At 46.2% G+C, this 18049-nt stretch overlaps 1 protein-coding gene across 2 annotated transcripts in view; it reads right to left on the bottom strand.

Annotated features, from left to right (window-relative positions):
- The window catches only part of LOC119373682 (phospholipase A1), a 42802-nt gene extending 26492 nt beyond the window's left edge, over positions 1-16310 (bottom strand). For both annotated transcript variants that reach the window (XM_037643744.1, XM_049420370.1), the window contains exons 1-5: positions 16083-16310; positions 13775-13831; positions 11421-11497; positions 5343-5639; positions 3048-3300 (exon numbers count right to left, since the gene is read on the bottom strand). In XM_037643744.1, coding sequence (XP_037499672.1) covers positions 3048-3300; positions 5343-5639; positions 11421-11497; positions 13775-13799 — 652 coding nt within the window. In that variant the 5' untranslated portion in view covers positions 13800-13831; positions 16083-16310. The remainder of the gene's footprint in view (positions 1-3047; positions 3301-5342; positions 5640-11420; positions 11498-13774; positions 13832-16082) is intronic.
- Positions 16311-18049: the final 1739 nt, after the last annotated feature.

Here is an 18049-nt window from a genome sequence, read left to right as displayed (position 1 = left end):
AAAAAAAGACTGCGTCACTTTTAGTCTATCCAGGACCTTTAACGATAACTTACCACGACTGTAACCTCGTTTGCGAAGAGCAGCGGCGTAACATTGAGCTTTTGCGGGCGGAGAAAAACTGTTTGAACAGCGGTGCTGTTCAAACAGTTTTTCATCATGAGCAGGCACGCGCTCTCTTCTTTCTCCCCTTCATCCTCCTGCTCGCTCCCAGAACACGTGCACCGATTTGTACGGCGTGGGATGCAGTAACTCTGATGGGCGAGAGAAGGAGTACAGAGAGTGAAAGGAAGAGAGAGAGAGAGCAAGAAAGAGAAAGAGGGAATTTTTTGGCGAAAGAATTTCTTTGCGAGGCGGGATTCGAACCCGCGTACACCCACGATCCGAAGGCGAGCGTCGTAACCACTCGGCTATCCAGGCACGCTGGCAGATCGTAACATAGCTTTGTATAGTAGAGTATAGAGAGAGGGTGGAAAGGGAAGTGAGGGTGAGAAGGAGGACAAGGAGGAGGGGAGAGAGTAAGCATAGCACACAAAGAAAGAGAGAGAGTCAAAGAAAGCATAGCATAAAAAAGAGGAAGACAGAATTAAATATAGAGAAAGAAAGGGAAGGAACAGCGAGAAAGAGAAATACGTAGAGATATAAAGAAAGAAGTAAACAGAGACGAAATACATAGAAAAAAAGAACGAAGATATGAGAGAAAAGGAAAGAAAGAAAGAGAGAGAGAGATAAATAGAAACAAGAAGGTCTCCCAGCTCCGCACTGGCTTCATTGCGAAGCTAGCTTGATTCCTTTCCTTTTTTTTAAGAGTATGCATTAATTTCGCATCAGCTATCTCATGGCTCACCTTCAGGTACGAGTGCTGTGCCTGATTTGTCTGAGCGCCGACGGGATGTATCACAGTAGCGCATGGACTCCTCCGAGTGCTCAGTGCTCAGAGGAGCTCAATAAGGTTGAGAGCTGGGCTTGACTGATCATTACACCGTACGGTGAAGCAGCGCACTTTGGACGGATACAAATGAGACAAGAAGGACACGACACTCAATACGAATGTCGTGTCCTTCTTGTCTCCTTTGTCCTCGTCCAAAGTGCGCTAATTCGCCGTCCGGAATAATGATCGGAGGAGCTCAGAGGAGCCCGCTGGGCATAGGTAGATTTAATGCAACGTATGCCCAGAGAAGAGTGAAAAAAATTTCAGGAGTGTTGAGCCCCCCCCCCCCCCTAATTTGTCAGTTTCAACACCGATAGCGTTAAAGATCTCGTTTCGCACAAATTCCGGTGTCGGCGTCGCTGTCGTTGGTTGTGAGCTAAAAATCAGCGTTGTCCGTTAGCGAAAAATCGAGAAAGATGCAAATAAAATAAGTAATAAAAATATTTGTTTCGAGTGAGGATAGAACCCGTGACAACCTACGTGGCAACCAGGTGTTCTACCACAGAGCCACACCATTGCTTGAAAATGCTTCAAAAAAAAAAAAAGAAAGAAAACACTACATGAATGCCTTATAGGGGAAGAAGTCTCCTTAACGCATGTAGTATTACGCGGTAGAAGCGTACATTCGCGCCAGGCTTCAAAACTAGTGAATTTCTCAATGAGCGGGTGTTTTAAAGGCCCACCCATTACAAAGCACTCAGACATAATTAATCACATCATTAGCAAAAGCACGAACCAAGTGAGCAGCTGCGCAGGTTCGCGTGTTTCCTAACGGACGCGTAGTGAATACTTCACTGATTCGCAAGAGGAAGAACTATGGCGTAGTGGCACTTAACAACTGTACTTGCAGTAGGCATTCTGAGATAGTTTGAAATGGCCAATGTTACTCGCACAGACGTTCGTTTCCTTGGGGCATGATTGAGGCATGCACCGAAGCAGCAGCTGAGAAGGCGATGCGCACGAGGCCCGATTACGCTATCGCGTTCTACTCTTCAAGGCGAAACTCAAGCGTCCTCAACGTACATAAAGTATACTTGGCCCTCCCCCCCCTCTCAAAAAAAAAAAAAAAAAGCCTGGCTGCGCCCCTGTTCGCCCAATAAAGCGCTTAGGCTTTACCGGTGTCGCTGCCGCTGTCTTCACCGTCACAACCGCGTAAGAAGATATATAAAGCTAGCTTCATTAGGTTATACGTTAGAGCTCGTGTTAAATTCGCCAGCTGTAATTGGTCGGGGTCGTTCAAGTAAAATGACCCGACATGGTGGCCTAGGGCTGGGGCGTAGGCAGAAATGTTTTTTTTGGGGGGGGCGGGGGGGGGGGGGGGCACCTCCATGACCTGAAGTGAGGGCAGGGCAGGCAGATGTGGTCGAGTGTCATTTTGTGCTGTGTATGCCATGGCAAAAAAGAAAAAAATTCGGGGGGGAGGGGGGGCACGGGCCCGGTGTGCCCCCCCCCTCCCCTTGCTACGTCACTGGCCTAGGTGTTGTGGTGCCCGACTGCTGACCCGAAGGTCGCGGCCGTGATTGAATCCTGGCCGCGGCGGCCGCATTTCGATGGCGGCGAAATGCTAGAGGCCCATGTACTTAGGCCCGCGGTAAAGAACACCAGGTGGTCAGAATTTGCGGAGCCCTCCACTGCGGCGTCCCTCCTGATCGTATCGTAGTTTTGAGAGGTAAAACCCCCAACAATTATTAAGGCGAAAGCCTTAGATGCCTCATCAAACACGAAAATTGGCCATCGGCGTCGGCGTCCAGTAGCGTCGGGGACGAGTGATGCAAAAAATCATCAGCGCATGATGGAGTCACCATATGACGTCATAACGACAATGACGTCACAGATCGCCAAAATGTGTGACGTCATCATGACGTCACGTGAAGTAACATCACCTGATGACGTCCTTACACGACATGATCGCTTGGTCAAAGGTGGGCCGAGCATGGAGGCAAAACCACGTAGGTGCAGAAAGCTTTCAGAGAGTGGCGGTGCAAAAGAAGATTGCTTTTGCCTCTGACTCGTCTTAGGTGAATCCGTAAGTGACCCTGTGATTTTTCTATTCTTATCAAGTGGAATGTACGATGAAAATTGCAACGTATACGCTTAAGCACCACAGCGCTAGTCTTACCGGTGATGCGCCAGATGGTTTGGCCTGTCGCGCGCTTGAAGTTGCGAGCGAAGAAACCGGCGACGTGTGCCCCGAGACTGAATCCAATGACGTGCACCTGGTCAGGCCCGAGCGTGGTTGGGTGCCGTTTCATGAGCCGTTGTAGTAGCAGAAACATCTCGCGACCAACGAGCGCAGTGTTGGCCACCGCCTTGAGGTAATCAAAGCCCCTCGCGCCAATACCCCAGTCGACGATGATGACGTTACAGTCAGCCTGCAATCAGGTTAACATAGGTCTGAGCTGCACAGAGCTTCGATAGTTCTCTTACTGAGTCTACATAAATTATAACAATATTTGGTAGTCGGCTTGTAGAAGTGGAAGCGCTGGATACTTAAACCTGGAACTCGGAAACCGGACGCTGCCCACTGCCCCGACAATGCCTGATGAGACCAGAGCAAGGCACCACCCAGGAAAGCACGGCCCGATCTCCACTGGTCGTATACCTATAGGTATACGACCAGTGGAGATCGGGCCGTGCTTTCCTGGGTGGTGCCTTGCTCTGGTCTCATCAGGCATTGTCGGGGCAGTGGCGCAGCGTCCGGTTTCCGAGTTCCAGGTTTAAGTATCCAGCGCTTCCACCACTATGGAAGGGGTTCGTTAATCGACGTCGAGTAGCAGGCAGAAAGCCGGCACAGCGAAGACATTCCAACAGGCTCGGCGCCAACAGCTCGCGAACAGCGCTCGCGCTTCACACCAAGAGACCGTCCCGCTAGTGAATGCCTTACTTCTTCACCACTACACTAAGATAATATTTCTGCCAATGACGATACGGGACATCTAATTAGCAACGGCTGCTGACCAATGGGGAACGGCACTTACGAACGAGAAGTTTTGTGAACACGGCCCCAGCTTATTCTTCCCTAACGCGCGTGAGCCGATGGTGACGCGAACAGATTTTTCAAGGAAAGGAACGGTGATGCTGGTTACGTCTCAGTTTTGCTAAATGTATGGGGGCTTAATAAAAATTGCTGGGTTGTAACGTCGCAAAACCACGATATGATTATGAGGGACGCCGTAGTAGAGCATTATACGAAATAGATGTCTTTCTGAGATTTCTGCTAACCTCTTTCCTCTGCTGTTCCTCGAGTCGATGCCATAGTTGCTGACGTCTTCTTCCTACTTTCGCACGTGCGCGTGATGTGTGGCCCTGTTACTTAAGCATGGTTTTGCGCAATTAATGCTTCAGGTGTCAGTCAGCGCTGGTCCCGTATTGTTCTTCCTTTTACCTCTCGTTTTTATTTCGCGCTGTTCATTACTATGTTTTCAATTCAGGCAGCCCATGACTGCGGTGTACAATGTCTTTTGCATTGCTAATTCGACATCCTTACATAACTTTTCTACTTCGTCATCATGGCTAGACTTTGGACTGGTAACGATCTCGGAGGCCGTATACGAAAGGTCGTAGGGAAAAAAAGTGAAATGAGCGCGCTGTGATTGAAATCCCACGTGACATTTCCAAGTTGAAGCCGTAGCAACTTGACCACCTGGGACGATATGCCTAGAAGGCTCGAGTTTGGCAAAACTCGTAACCTTCGCGAGAAATCGCAACGCCCGAAGATGAAAGAACTAACGGTTTGCACCAGCACGCCCCCAGTTTCAGTGATTCATCGAAATTCACTTTGGAATGTCCATCGTCACATGATCGTTGACGTGTGGGTGGTCAATAAATTGTGTCCATGTGGTAATATTGTCTGCGAATGGACATCGCCACAACGCGCTTAATTCCCCCCCCCCCCTGATCAGATTGTCTATGACTGAAGATTTTACTCTCCGCTACAGTTGCACTTTGAGTGTTGCTCCTTTTTCTTGGCACAAGTTCGCCCAGCAAAGAGTTCCATCTCTACCGACCTGAGTTTTGCGTTCTTCACCGTCACACCGGCGTGACAAGTGAACAGTTATTTCTAGTGTTTTTTGGCACGATGCCGACCAAGAAACTCATGTTTCTAGCTAATTTAAGTGAAAGTAAAGCGCGAAATTTTTTTTTTATTTGATAAGAGTGCGCCACAGTCTTTAATAAAAGGCCCAGTGAAACGAGCAGTGTTCAGGGAAGGCTTTTGTGAAGAGTTGTGTTTTTCGCACTGCGATCGCGAAATGTGTGTCCTTACATATGTGCGTTTCTGTAAAAGGTGCTTAGATACGCAGGGAAGGTACACAGGATAACGCGGTTTGTTACATGACCGATAGTCAACAGGACACCACATTTTTGTATGAAAGAAGGAACGACGGCAAAGAGTAGGTTAGACCGTTTCACATACTTCGTTCAAGAGGGCGTTCTTGATGTCCTGGATCCAAATATCTGTACCACTCTGCGTGTAACCATGCACCAGAAATATCAGCGGCTTCTTCTTTTGGAACTGGGACTTGCCCCGTAGCGTGCGACCCGCGCAGTACTGCAGTTCCACGAAGATGCCGCGGTTCTGGCGTGAGAAAAGCTTGAACGTGGTCTTGACCGAGGCAGGGTTGGCGGGGAAAGCTGCCGGGTGCATGAGCGTGTCGTCCAAGCTGTTGAAGCAACCCACGCACTTGTAGCATTTTTCCGTTGTATTGGCAGACTGCGAGAAAACAGCGGAGTGGACCAATGTACTTTAGCACGTAGAAGGCTCACGCTGATATTTGTATGCCTTCAGCATGCAGCATGTTCAATATAGGCGTATCTACAGGGGGGGCAAGGGAGGCGCTCATTTGTTGACGCAACAAATGACGCTCACGCGTCATTTGTTGCGTCTTTTACGAGCAGGTGCTCTGAGCATGACCCTGAAATTTGAAAATTTCGACCAATCATAAACAGCTAACGACCTATACTCAAGGAAACAATGCGGGGTAGTTTAACGCTATAATCGCCCACATTTTTTCAAGAAAAATTTGAGCTTACACAGTTTACGTAGGCTGAGGAACCGGAGGGGAAGAGTAAAGGGCCACTTCACCGCTTTTCCGTCCACCCCCCCCCCTCTCCGCAAGCTGGGAAAGAGGGAAAGGAACGACACCTAGTATATAAATTCGTAGTCATTTATAATCTTATAACTATACACAACCAGCTCAATGTGGTTTGCTTAAGTATTAATCGACTGAACTTTGGTTTTCTTCTTAAGAAATACTTTATATCAGAGGGCTCTAACAGTAAGGAAATTGGCACTCGGCTTATCCTGAAGACTTCTGCGAACTATCTTGCTTTGTCAGCCGCATGTTTTGTTTAATAAGCGATAATTTAAGGTACTAGAGTCATAGCAGGTTCTTCATACTCATCGTATCTACAACGCCAAACTAAGACTGGGAAGTTTGCTGATAGGAATGCTCAGATGATCAGGTTAAATTCGGGTTTGCTTTTTAAACTTCGCGGTAATATTTCCAAAATGTTAATAAACACTGCTGTGTTTTCGCAGTATAGGGCGGCCCAGCCTGCACAATCTGTTTGCGCAGATTCTTCATTGAGTTAAAACAAAGTTTTGAAAAGCAAGTCATGTGATCAGCTTTATGAACTAGGCTAAAACTAGGCTAAAATCGACAGCGTGTACGCATAGGAATAGTAAGTGCTTCGCCATCTAGCAGATCAGATAAGCATTTTAAGTGTCTATCGCTGAAGCCTAATGAGGGCTTGAGATCTATCACGAGTGAGTTGGCCCAGCACTTAGGGATATCCGACTTTCAGGTTACTACGACGATACTGCTATACATCGTCTTCCCAGTAGAACCAATTCCATTCCGCCCGTACTGGTCCAGACTGGCGATGTTGCTACTAAAGATAAATGGCTTAGCGCAAGGAGGGGTCTGTCAAGCCTGACTCAAGATGGGTCGTTTCCGTGGCTTTATTTCAATGAAAAGTTGATGCGCGACAACAAGGATCTATTCAGGCTAACTCGCCTTAAAGGAAAAGAAAAGGGTTTCATGTTCGTGTGGATAAAGAACGGCAAGATTTTTGCTAAGAAATCTGAAGGCTCATGCCTCATCTGTGTAGAGGGAAAGTCCGATTTAATGTGATTTGCTGAAATCACGGACACTAACTCGCTTACTTGTAACAGTTCTAGAAGCTTCGAGGTTTTTCAATAATTTAAAACGGGGATTCTTTTCGTGCCACACACGTTAACATTCGCAGCCTTCGAAAAAAAAAATTGGGACGGATTCTGTGTGATCACGTCATCAAAATTACACCATTTCCCGCTAAAGGGGACCATGAGGCGATGCGAAGCCGGGGCACTTGCACGATCGCGTTCCGTTGGAAGTTCCTTGGGCATATGCTACCAACCTCGCGTCGTGGAACGCGAAGAGGAACGCTACGCGCGTCGTGTCTTCCCTCTAGCCTGACCGTTAACTATCACAGGGTGAGCGGGGAACGCGGTCGACAGGCATGGGAGAGGGGGCAGCATAGGAGAGGAGAGGGGGGGGACGCGCTTTCGCTGGCACTCATCGCGGCGTTGCGCAGGAGAGAATTTCGGCATGTCGAGCCAACGCCAGTCGAGCCCGCGTTTCAGAGGAGGAGTGGAGAGGAGGAGTGGAGAAGGGAAGTGGAGAAGAGGAGGGGAGAGGAGGTGTGTGGAGGGGGCTTGCGCATGCGCAGTAAGGGTGGTCACGCCGCACACTACCACCGCCACCACCACCACCGGTTTGAACTACGCTATAAGATGCTTCGCATCTAATAAAGCTTGGTAGGGTTAAGGTTTGGGCAAGTTGGTTCATTGTGCAAAGAAGGGAAAACAGTGCTGAATATTAGACGAACACGAAGGAAGACAGACGACGACAGGCGCTGACTTACAACTCAGTAAGTCAGCACCTGTCGTCGTCTGTTGATACGTTGTGGAAACGTTGGCGTGAAGGATACTTATCTGACCGTCTTACCACTTCCTGCATTAACCACATAAATATCCGAGCACGAACGTTAACGTTGCAATCTGCTGTCGTGGAAATTAAACTTGCCGATAATTATTTTGTTTGCTGCTCGCTAACTCGCAAAATTGCACACCCGCCCCAACAGCGACCTCCAGTAAAAAAGGAGTTGCCATCTGCGATGAAAAGTCTTTCTATAGGCTAGTATCAAAATACGTTCAGCGAAGCTTCAACTTGCGCACCACTTGTGCACTATTGCGCACCACTTGTCCTATCGCCCTTTTTTTCATTCGTCCTTCATGCATTTTTATCAGCGCAACAACATCAGAATCAAAATACGACTGGGAATGTTTCTTTAAAAGTGCTGCTCCAGCCGACATCTATGACAGCCTTATGACAACTACGAGGGGCGTTCAATAAAGATTTCCCCTGACTAACTTCCATTTATTGCAGGATGCTGAAACTGCGCATGTGTAATGACATAAGTAACTGTAGGTCACGTGCCAATTTGCAACTCTAAACTAATAACGGTATTTCTTTTAGAGGTGCTGAAGTGGTGTGAGGTGTGATAATGGATGCAGTGGAATACAGAGCAGCAGTCAAGTTCCCGTACTTGAAAGGCCGCACTCCAAGGGAGACGTTCGATGAGATAAAAGAGGTTTATGGGGAGGATTTCCCATCATATGATGTAGTGAATAACTGGCATCGCCAATTCAAATATGGTCTGATTTCCGGGGAAGCGGCTCCTATTGCAGGGCGACCCCACTACGCTGTCAATGAACACACCATCCAGCAAGTGAAGGCCGCCATTTTGGAAAATCGCCCGCATTAGCGTTCGAGACCTAGCCCAACATGTCAAGATTAGTGTGGGGTCCATGGAAAAAATCATTCAGGACCATTTTCATATGCGTAAGGTATCCGATCGCTGGGTTCGCCGGCTGCTCACACCTTTCCAAAAGCAGGTACGAGTCGAACGCTCCCAGGCTCTTTTGACCATGTGCCATGGAAAGCAGCAGGACTTTTTCAACAGACTGATTACACAGGATGAATGCTGGGTCCATCACTATGATCCGGAGACTAAAGTCCAGTCAATGCAACGGAAGCACTTGGACTCACCGCCTCCAAAGAAAGCACGCACCGAGCCCTCGACGGGCAAGGTCATGCTCACAGTCTTTTGGGACCAGCACGGAGTAGTCTTGATGGATTTCCTAGCAAAGGGTGCCACGATTACAGGGGCATACTATGCTTCACTGCTGCGGAAATTGCGAGAGACCATCAACAACAAGAGACGTGGCATGCTCATCAAAGGCGTCCGCCTTCTGCGAGACCATACCCCAGTTCAGAACTCACATGTTGCCCAGACGGAAGCACGCTCCTGCGGCTTTGAAATTCTACCGCATTCCCCTTATTCACCCGACCTTGCACCATCGGACTTCCACCTCGTTCCAACACCACCTCGTTCCAACAGTCATATTTGAAGGGGAAGCATTTTCCAGATGATGAGACTCTGATTTCTGAAGTTACAACATGGCTTTTGGAGCAACCTGTCGACTTCTACAAGTGAGGTGTTTATAGTTGCATAAAAATATGGGAGAAGTGTGTGTCCCTGGGTGTCACCTATGTAGAGAAGGACTAATAAATCTGCAAAGGTTCGTTGCTCTCCGTCCACAGGAAGTGGGTCAGGGGAAATCTTTATTGAACGCCCCTCGTATGACAACTTAAGAAAGCGGCCCGCACGCATTCTACTCGTCAAACAGTGTAACAGGAAAAATAAATGGATGACATAAAAAACCCTGGCTGCTTAAAAAAAAAAGAGCTTCTTTGGACTCTAACTAAACGTCATCCAGGTTCCGAAGCATTGCGGCGCAAATTCAAAGCGCGGTGATTCGCTGCGCAAAGCGAAATCATTTACGGGATGAATTGAAGTTTGCTCGGGCAGACTCCAGGAAAACACGCTTCTTAATAAACAATCTTAAAGGTGTTAATAAATGTGGTAATCACGTATGCGATTTCAGTTCTTTTGGCGTTGATGATAGCGACCCCTCGCTAATGACTTTAATTCTGTATCATCGCGAATGTCGAGTAACCTATCGCCACTCCCACCGATATGCGCTTTGCAAAATCGTGCATTAGAGTCTGCCAATTTACCTTTGCTTACTGAAGACAAACTTAAATCTCCTATCCTTAGCCTAAAGCGCAACAAATAACCAGGTATTGATGACATTCATGTAAATGATCTGTGGGCCTTTTTTCATGTTATCAAAGGTGTTTTGCTGTCGTTATATAACAACATATTTCCACTGGTAAAATTCCTGTGAATATGAAAACTGCTTTTTTTTCAAGATCGCTTTTTCTCTGTAATAAAAATATTTTGTTTCTATTTTCTTGAGATGTATCTCCCCACACAAGACTCAGTAGATTATGGGAGAAGAAAATAACGCATTATAGACTAAAAGTTCGGTTTTCAATGGAAGCATCTGTCTAAATTTAGAGAGCACGTCTTTGATATATTTCTAGTTACTTTATTAACGTGTTCTTTCTAGTTGAGAATTTCATTAAAAATTACTCCTAACGACGAAATTTCTTTGACAAATTGAATTTTTTCGGGCCCTAGTTGTATATCCAAACTACGACAGACAGCTTTCTGAACCGGTGCGAACAACACAGCTTTGGATTTTGTTGCGTTTATCGTTAAAGAATTTACAGCACTCCATATGAAAAATTTTGCATTTTTCTTGTCTTGATATCTTTTGTCTCACTTCTTCGTTGATGTTCGATTTCCGAATATTTTTATTATTTCTGTAGTGAAGAGGTGACGACGACGAAGTGAACGAAAAAGCAAGCCACAGTCTCAATGGCCATGGAACACGAGATCGTACTTGTCTGGACTTTGGTTGCTGGACGACCACCGGTCTTCGATGCATCAGCCTTGACGTTTCTTGACTTTCAGTGATCTCCACGCGTCAATGAATCACGTCACAGTTCTCTTTTGTTTTCTTTTTGTATATATCGCTCAGAATTATTCGAGATCTCGAACTCCAATTAAAGTTGACAACTCCTTGGTGCTGTCGATTTATTCGCTATCACGCTGCAGCCAACTAGCCTCCTGATCCTGATTAGCTGCAATGGCGGATTGACGCCCCGTAAAAGCGTCCCTGGCACAAACCTCGGACCGGGACGGATATTTTGTCATATCAGAAACTTTCAGTTGGAGCAGGACACCAAACAAGGTAGTGGGTAAATGTAAGAACATATTTACCTGAAAAAAAGAACAACAAAAAAAACGACGTTTCGGCTCCCACTCGTACCCCTTCTTCAGGGGTGACTGGGGGGCACCAAAAGGCAGTCTTTTCTTTAGGCCGACACGTTACCTGGTGTCGCCTGGATGTGCCACGATTCCACGAGAAACAGCTTATGGTGGTTGCCCTCGAAGTCGACCGCGCAGGAGTTGTCAAATGCGAGCGGGACAGCTTTTTTCTTTCAGGTGACATGGTTGTGTGACGTAAGCCACTCACCTTATAATCTGGGTCCAGCGGGGCAGCCTTTGATACAATGGCGCCGACGTAGCATAAAGCAGCCACCAGCCGATGCGCTGTGTGGATCGAGGAATGAAGGTAATCCCGTTATTAAGGCGAAAGCCTTATATGTCTCACGAGTCATGAAATTTTCGAGAAGTGATGAGGCCTTGTTGGCGGCGGCGTCAACACGAATGATGCAAAAAAAAAGGCTAGTAAAGGTTGATCAAAAGTCGTGTGACAAACAAGTGAACGTATGTGTGCCGTCGGCTTATCAAAGCTCGTAAAAAGAAAGATCTCCATGGCCTGCAAGTTGGTTTTGAATTGCAGGTTGAGCGCCTTATGGCATGGAATTACGTTCCTTTGCTGGTTTCCAGTGTGTCCGAGTCCTGACTGCAGAAGCTTAACCTGTATAGTACCGATGTAATGGTTAGCGTTCCATACGAGCGAATGTTATCCTTCTCTTCCTTGCCTTTATAGATTAAGTTCATTCTACTTTTTCGTCAAGTGTCCGGTATTTGCCTGTCATGTAAGCATTTCCCGCGGCTTTCAACAGTGCTTATTTAGTGTTATGTTCTAGTTCGTTGGTGAGGCTGACGGGAAGCCCATCTAAACCCGCGGCACTGCGCTTTGGATTTTTTCCTTCAGCCTTCTTCCAGTTGAAATTCTCGAGTACTAGTTCTTCCTCGATTGCGCTCTCCTTCATACTTTTACTCACCGGGGAAATCCCTTGGACGATCTTTTTAAACGTATCGGCTGTTACCTTTCGGATGTAACCTAGCGCTTCCTTCCGTTTGACTTCCTCCTTCATATACAATATGTTGTTGCATTGTGAGAGACTTCCTACCTAGCGCTTTTATGTGGCTCCAAAATACCATAAGCGCGGCTTTCTTGTCTTCGTGGATCTCTGTCACCTAGCGTTCACTTTCACCTTTAATTTTTGCTTTGGCCAATGTCGGTGCAATTGTTTTTTTCTCTGGATATATTTCCCATATTTTGTTGATTTCTTTCTGCGGCCGCTTCTCCTGTACCTGCTAATGTCTTGTTAATGTACCTGCTAATGTACCTGCTAATGTCCTGTACCTGTCCTGTCGTGCCGGGTTTCGGCACCAAAATTTAGATGCTAAGACATTAGCAGGTGCAGCGAAACTGAGCCAGGAGCCATCGTGTCGCCATGATAGAACGTGTTCTCTACTTCTTCCTCTTTTCTGCCTTTCCTGGCTGGCTGCGTTTATTTGTACTTCATCTTTTCTACATCTTTTTTTTGCCTGTCTCTGCTCCCGTGATGCTTCTCGATCGCTTCCCGGATTTCCTCGTTCCGCCAACTTTCTGGCTTTTTCTTTCCTTTCCGACACCTGTCGTTATAAGGAGAAACTGCTTGCTGATGAGGATAAATGGTTCTTGGTCTATAAGACCATCCCCATATTTGGCATGAACAAGGCGTATACTTTGTGTTCGCTGAGACACAAGGAATGTTCACGCAGCACTCCACTGGCTACTGCTGCCTGTCTGACGTGACCCAGGGGCGCAAGCTGCACCTCCGGTCAGAGCTAGCGAGTTGGGCCTCCCATTGCTCGAAAGTATTAGGTAGATTGTACTGGCCTGAAAAGGCATCTAAAGTTGGTGGTCGGTTTAGGCATCGAAATATGATATAGAGATGGCGAGCCGCCACACCCTGGACTTGGGGCCCCACCCATCGAGCTCATGACCCCTTATCCCAACCCTTATGAATGAAGTTGTACGACTACTACTACTACTCACGCAGCGCTTTACACACACATATATCCACAGGCACAGCCAAGTAAGAGAGTGTTGCGTGGGGGGAACTCGTAGCACTGCCTACCAACGACACTTACTGATCTCGATATGCTGATCATTGCCAATATTTTCATTAATTAACAGCACTACGTCAGAAATAGGAGCTCTTTCTCGTCCTTGACTGCATGCTGAGCTGCGGCACAATAACAGATTTGAAGCTCTCAATGACGTATGCTGAATGTCACGCACTCATGAAGTCCAGCAACGAGTGCTACCATTGTTGGGCACTTTGCAATTTCGGTATAAAATATTCTTCTTGTTACGGCTTAGGCCGGTCGCATCTGTGGCGTAGGTGGAGCTACAGGCCATTTAACCATCGACACGTTGTGTACTTTGTTCATTTCAGCAACGTCGTACGCGAGGCGATAGCTTAAGCACTGTGCCCAGCATGCATATCCAATACCTGCTACATCTCAAAGCTCTTGGCAATTGTGGGATATGGTGGTAGCACATAACTCTATGCAGCAGGGAGCACTACCGAATTTTCATTCACCACGAATATGTCTTCGGCAGACTGGGCGAAAGCATGCACTCACCTAGCGCACAGTGCCGTTGCGCCATGATAACACTTCACCTTTGAGCACTAGCTGAGCCTGCAAAATAGGTGCAAGAAACACCGAAAATTCACTCTTAGTGCTGGGGAGAAGGCAATTATCACAGGTCGGCAAACTCACTCATGAGGACTCACTCAGACTGAGATCGAGCCGTGAGTCTGAGTCTGAGTGAGTCCGGGTTAGTAATATTTTGGTGAGCTGAATCCTAGTAAGTGCGGCCGAGTGAGTCCGGCCTAGGAATATTTTGATGAGTCAGAGTCTGAGTGCGCCTTATGTCCCAAAGTCTATTTCATGAGTGAACCTGAGAAGCTCCACATTTCTGCCGACCTATGGTCCTATCTACTAACTTCAGCATACTATCAGCTTTACTGTCGGCTCACGTTTATACTCACATAGTTCAACGCACTAGTGTTTATACGAGAGCTCAATCTTTATTCATCAGAGGCGTGAGTTACGGAGGTGAAGGGGAGGTGTACCTTGTCCTCCCTCCAGCAAACTGTTTCCCGGGAAGTTCTTGACAAAAATTCTCGTGTGAGTAATGCCTTTCAATAAAAATGTCCTTACTGGATTGCAACTACTCATAGCTCAAACTTGAAGATACGAGATGAAAAGGCACCCGATAATGCAAGATATTGGTGTTAGAGAGCCTTGACACCTTCGTCGAAAAAGCTAATTATACGCTAAATAACTCATGAGTCGACTCAACTACAAAACTCAGATCGAAAGTGAGTCCGAGTGATTCATATTTTGGTGAGTTTGAGTCCGAGTGAGTCCGGTTGAGAAAAATTTTGGTAAGTATGAGTCCGAGTGAGCCCTAACGGCTAAATATATTCCGTGAGTTAGTGTGAGCGAGCTTCACACTTTTTGCCGACCTATGGCAATAATATCCTACGAATAACAGGTGAAGCTGACTGTACGACATGGTTCTATTAATGCTTTGCCGTTGTGCACTGCCAGCTATGTAATGTGAGAAATCGCTTGTAGGGGTCACAACACAGGCTTCAGAGGCATACATTCAAATGAAAAATCCTTGAAATTTGGCAAAGTGCTCTAACCGTTAACTGAGGAATTTTACATGCCGGCATGACTTACGCAGCACTCGTTCCATCTTTATCTGAATACCAGGCATTGTGCCAAGAAACGAGGACTCACTGCGACTATGTAGCACGGGCGCTAAGGGCATCTCAAGCTGTCGTATTGCAGTCTTCATCTTAGCCTCCACCAATGTTCGCAGCATTGGAATAAATAAATAAATAAACAAATAAACAAATAATAAATAATAAATAAATAAATAAATAATAATAAATAAATAAATAAATAAATAAATAAATAGCAGCACTGTGGGCTGTCAAACATATCAGATGAGGGAGCGGGGCTGTTTAAGCTCTAGGTTAGGCGCCGGATCGTGTGCAGAAATTTGCCGAGCTCTGACGTCTCTGCGCGCTGCCTAGCGACCATCTGGCACCTCTTCGCCTAACAACGCGTTGGAGGAAGGACATATCAGAAAAGCATACACTTAAAGGTACCTCTAAGCTGACTGCCTGAGTGTCGTACAATAGCGTTAATATCATTCGGCAAACGCAAAAAGCCTGTACACATGCGATAAGATGCATGTCCTGTCCACAACGTGCGCTTCTCACTACCATGTCACAATACGCTTGCCGCGTGGAAAAGATGCAATAAGAAAGGGTTTTGTTTCTTAGAAAGATAATTCGACGTTAACAGAACGGAAGAAACGCTTTTTCTCGGTGTGCTTGCTTCAAAAAACACGTCGAGCCTGCATTTCAGTTGAAATGTGAAAAACCTACAAAAGCCGATATTCATGAGTAGATGTTCGATTTCTGTTTCGATTCGACACGTAATTGAGTACGCGCACTTTTTTGCACTTCTTGTTGCTTTAGGCGTGTATGCTCATACCCAATACGGGGGATCGACGAGCAAGTTGGTCACTGCCCCAAAATTCTAGACTAAAAGCTAAAATTTTCAGACTGCTTAAGATAAGTGTTGTTCGAGCGGATAGTATGCGATGTAATGATGGCACGCCGTTGTGGAGGGGCACCGGAAATTTCCGACACCTCGGGTTCAGAAACGTTGGGGACAGTATACAAAAGTTAGCAGGTCAGCAGTGGAGATGAGTGAGATAATTTAGAGTATTGGCAAAAAAACAGTATAGAAGATACTGACAGGGTTGGCGCCACCACAGGGATTGTATGATAAATATTTACGGAAGAGATAAATATGACGGAGAGATGTGAAAAATGCTCGACTGTCGCGCATGCATATACTGTACCTGATTGGTTCAGACAAGCTTCGTGTCTTTCTTCGCTGATGAGTTTCGGTTATGATATCAGTAAAATTCGGCATCACTCCTGCAGTAAGTTCACAAATTCAGGAACGCGTTCTGTTGCGGTCAAATGTCCCCAGCCTTGACCAATGCACAAGTTGATAGCGGTATTTGAAATGAAAAGAGAGCAGTTCTTGAGATCCTTCTTTTCTCCGCACGGCAGCATTTCAGGCATTGTCCCGGCAGCCGTGCTACGTAGCATGCTTCCCAATTGTTTACCTTCCAATGCGATTCCCAGCCATGGTAATTTTAAGAAGAAAACTAAAAGCAGGCAGTCGCTTTCATCTATGCTGCTTTGCAATACCATTCTGCATAGTTGCACAATATGTCACGATAAACACTTTAAAGGATCGTCATTGAAAAGTAGAAAGAAAGGGCATTGTTTCCGCCATATGCGGCATCTCCAGACACGCAGCAACCATCGCTGCATGCCACCGCGGCACGAAGCCTGCGCGTTTTCAATAAAACGTGCAGGTTTTGCCGGAATAATTAGGTGCACAGGGTTGAAAAGAGCAGGCTACGAAGTGCTAGAGGACACACAAGTAGGGAGGGACCAGTTCAGTCATTATTCCGTGGAAATAAGGTCGAATTTCGTTCCCAGAGTGGTTAAATGTATAATAATCCAAGCCTGTGTAAACGACAAACGTTTCGACTCATTTTCAAGAGGAAAATTATCACCGTGATCTGACCAGGGCACTCACGACAATGGTGAGTGAAATACTTGTAGTCCAAACATTCAAGTTTCTATCCGTGCCATTCTACACCTCCTGCACACCGAGTAAGATTGATCACTACAGGAATTATTTAAACGCAGTCGTTCGAATACATGTGGTATCTTGAACTTTTACTGCCACGCCGAAAACAACGAGAAGGAGCATGGTGACATATACCGGGTACAATCTACCAACATTTTTTTTTTCTCATGGTCGAGAACAACGTGACCCCATTTATAACTAGTCTCAAGTAACATTGCGCATAACAGCAAGGGCGGAACTACAACGAGAGAATGTGGCTACATGCTGGTCGTGCCGCTGAGGTACGCCACTTTATTTGCTGAAAAAAAAATACTATGCTATCATTTCGACATGGGATTCTGTGGGCATAAGTAACGTAGTGTGTCATGCAATTATTGCTTCTTAAAAGATCAGAATAGGTTTTAAACTTAGGTGTTAACTACAATTTTCACAGTGACCTGCAAACTGCACGACCCCCTCTCCACCCCCAACCCCCGTTTTGTTACGTTGTTACCATGCTCGCGAGGCGGGTCGTTGATGTGACGATCCGCATGTATGACATAACAGTGTTACATGTTAGATGTCTCTGATAGCGTGGTCCTTCATTACACTCCAGAAATTTTAATAAATAAATAAATAAATAAATAAATAAATAAATAAATAAATAAATAAATAAATAAATAAATAAATAAATAAATAAATTTCTTTTCTTGACCGTTTTGGTTTCTCAGATTGCAAGCCTTGGCAATTTTTGTAGTGTAAACTCGCGACGATGACATTAGCTATTTGAGCGATCTTTTTTATGTCGTGCAACAAATTATGGATATTACGGAATTACGACGACGACGACGACCGCCGGCGTAGCTCAATTGGTAAGAGCATCGGACGCGTAATCCGAACGTTGCAGGCTCGGACCCTGCCAGCGTCAACTTGTCTTTTCGTCCACATTACTTTCTTTGCATCTGTATCGCATTACTACAATACACTTAAAGCAGTACAGTTAGCGTTACCTATACCCTCCTTGGCTTCCTTATCTGCTGGGTTTCATTGCTGTGGTGTCAAAGAAATTACACCATCTCCCGCTAAAGGGGACCATGAGGCGATGCGAAGCCGGAGCACTTGCACGATCGCGTTCCGTTGGCGTTCGTTGGGCATGCTACCGACCTCGCGTCGTGGAAC

Source organism: Rhipicephalus sanguineus, chromosome 11 (genome assembly GCF_013339695.2).
Source record: "Rhipicephalus sanguineus isolate Rsan-2018 chromosome 11, BIME_Rsan_1.4, whole genome shotgun sequence".
In the NCBI taxonomy this organism is placed as follows: Eukaryota; Metazoa; Arthropoda; class Arachnida; order Ixodida; family Ixodidae; genus Rhipicephalus; species Rhipicephalus sanguineus.
Note: the sequence above shows the minus strand (reverse complement) of the source record. Positions and strands in the feature narration are given on the sequence as shown.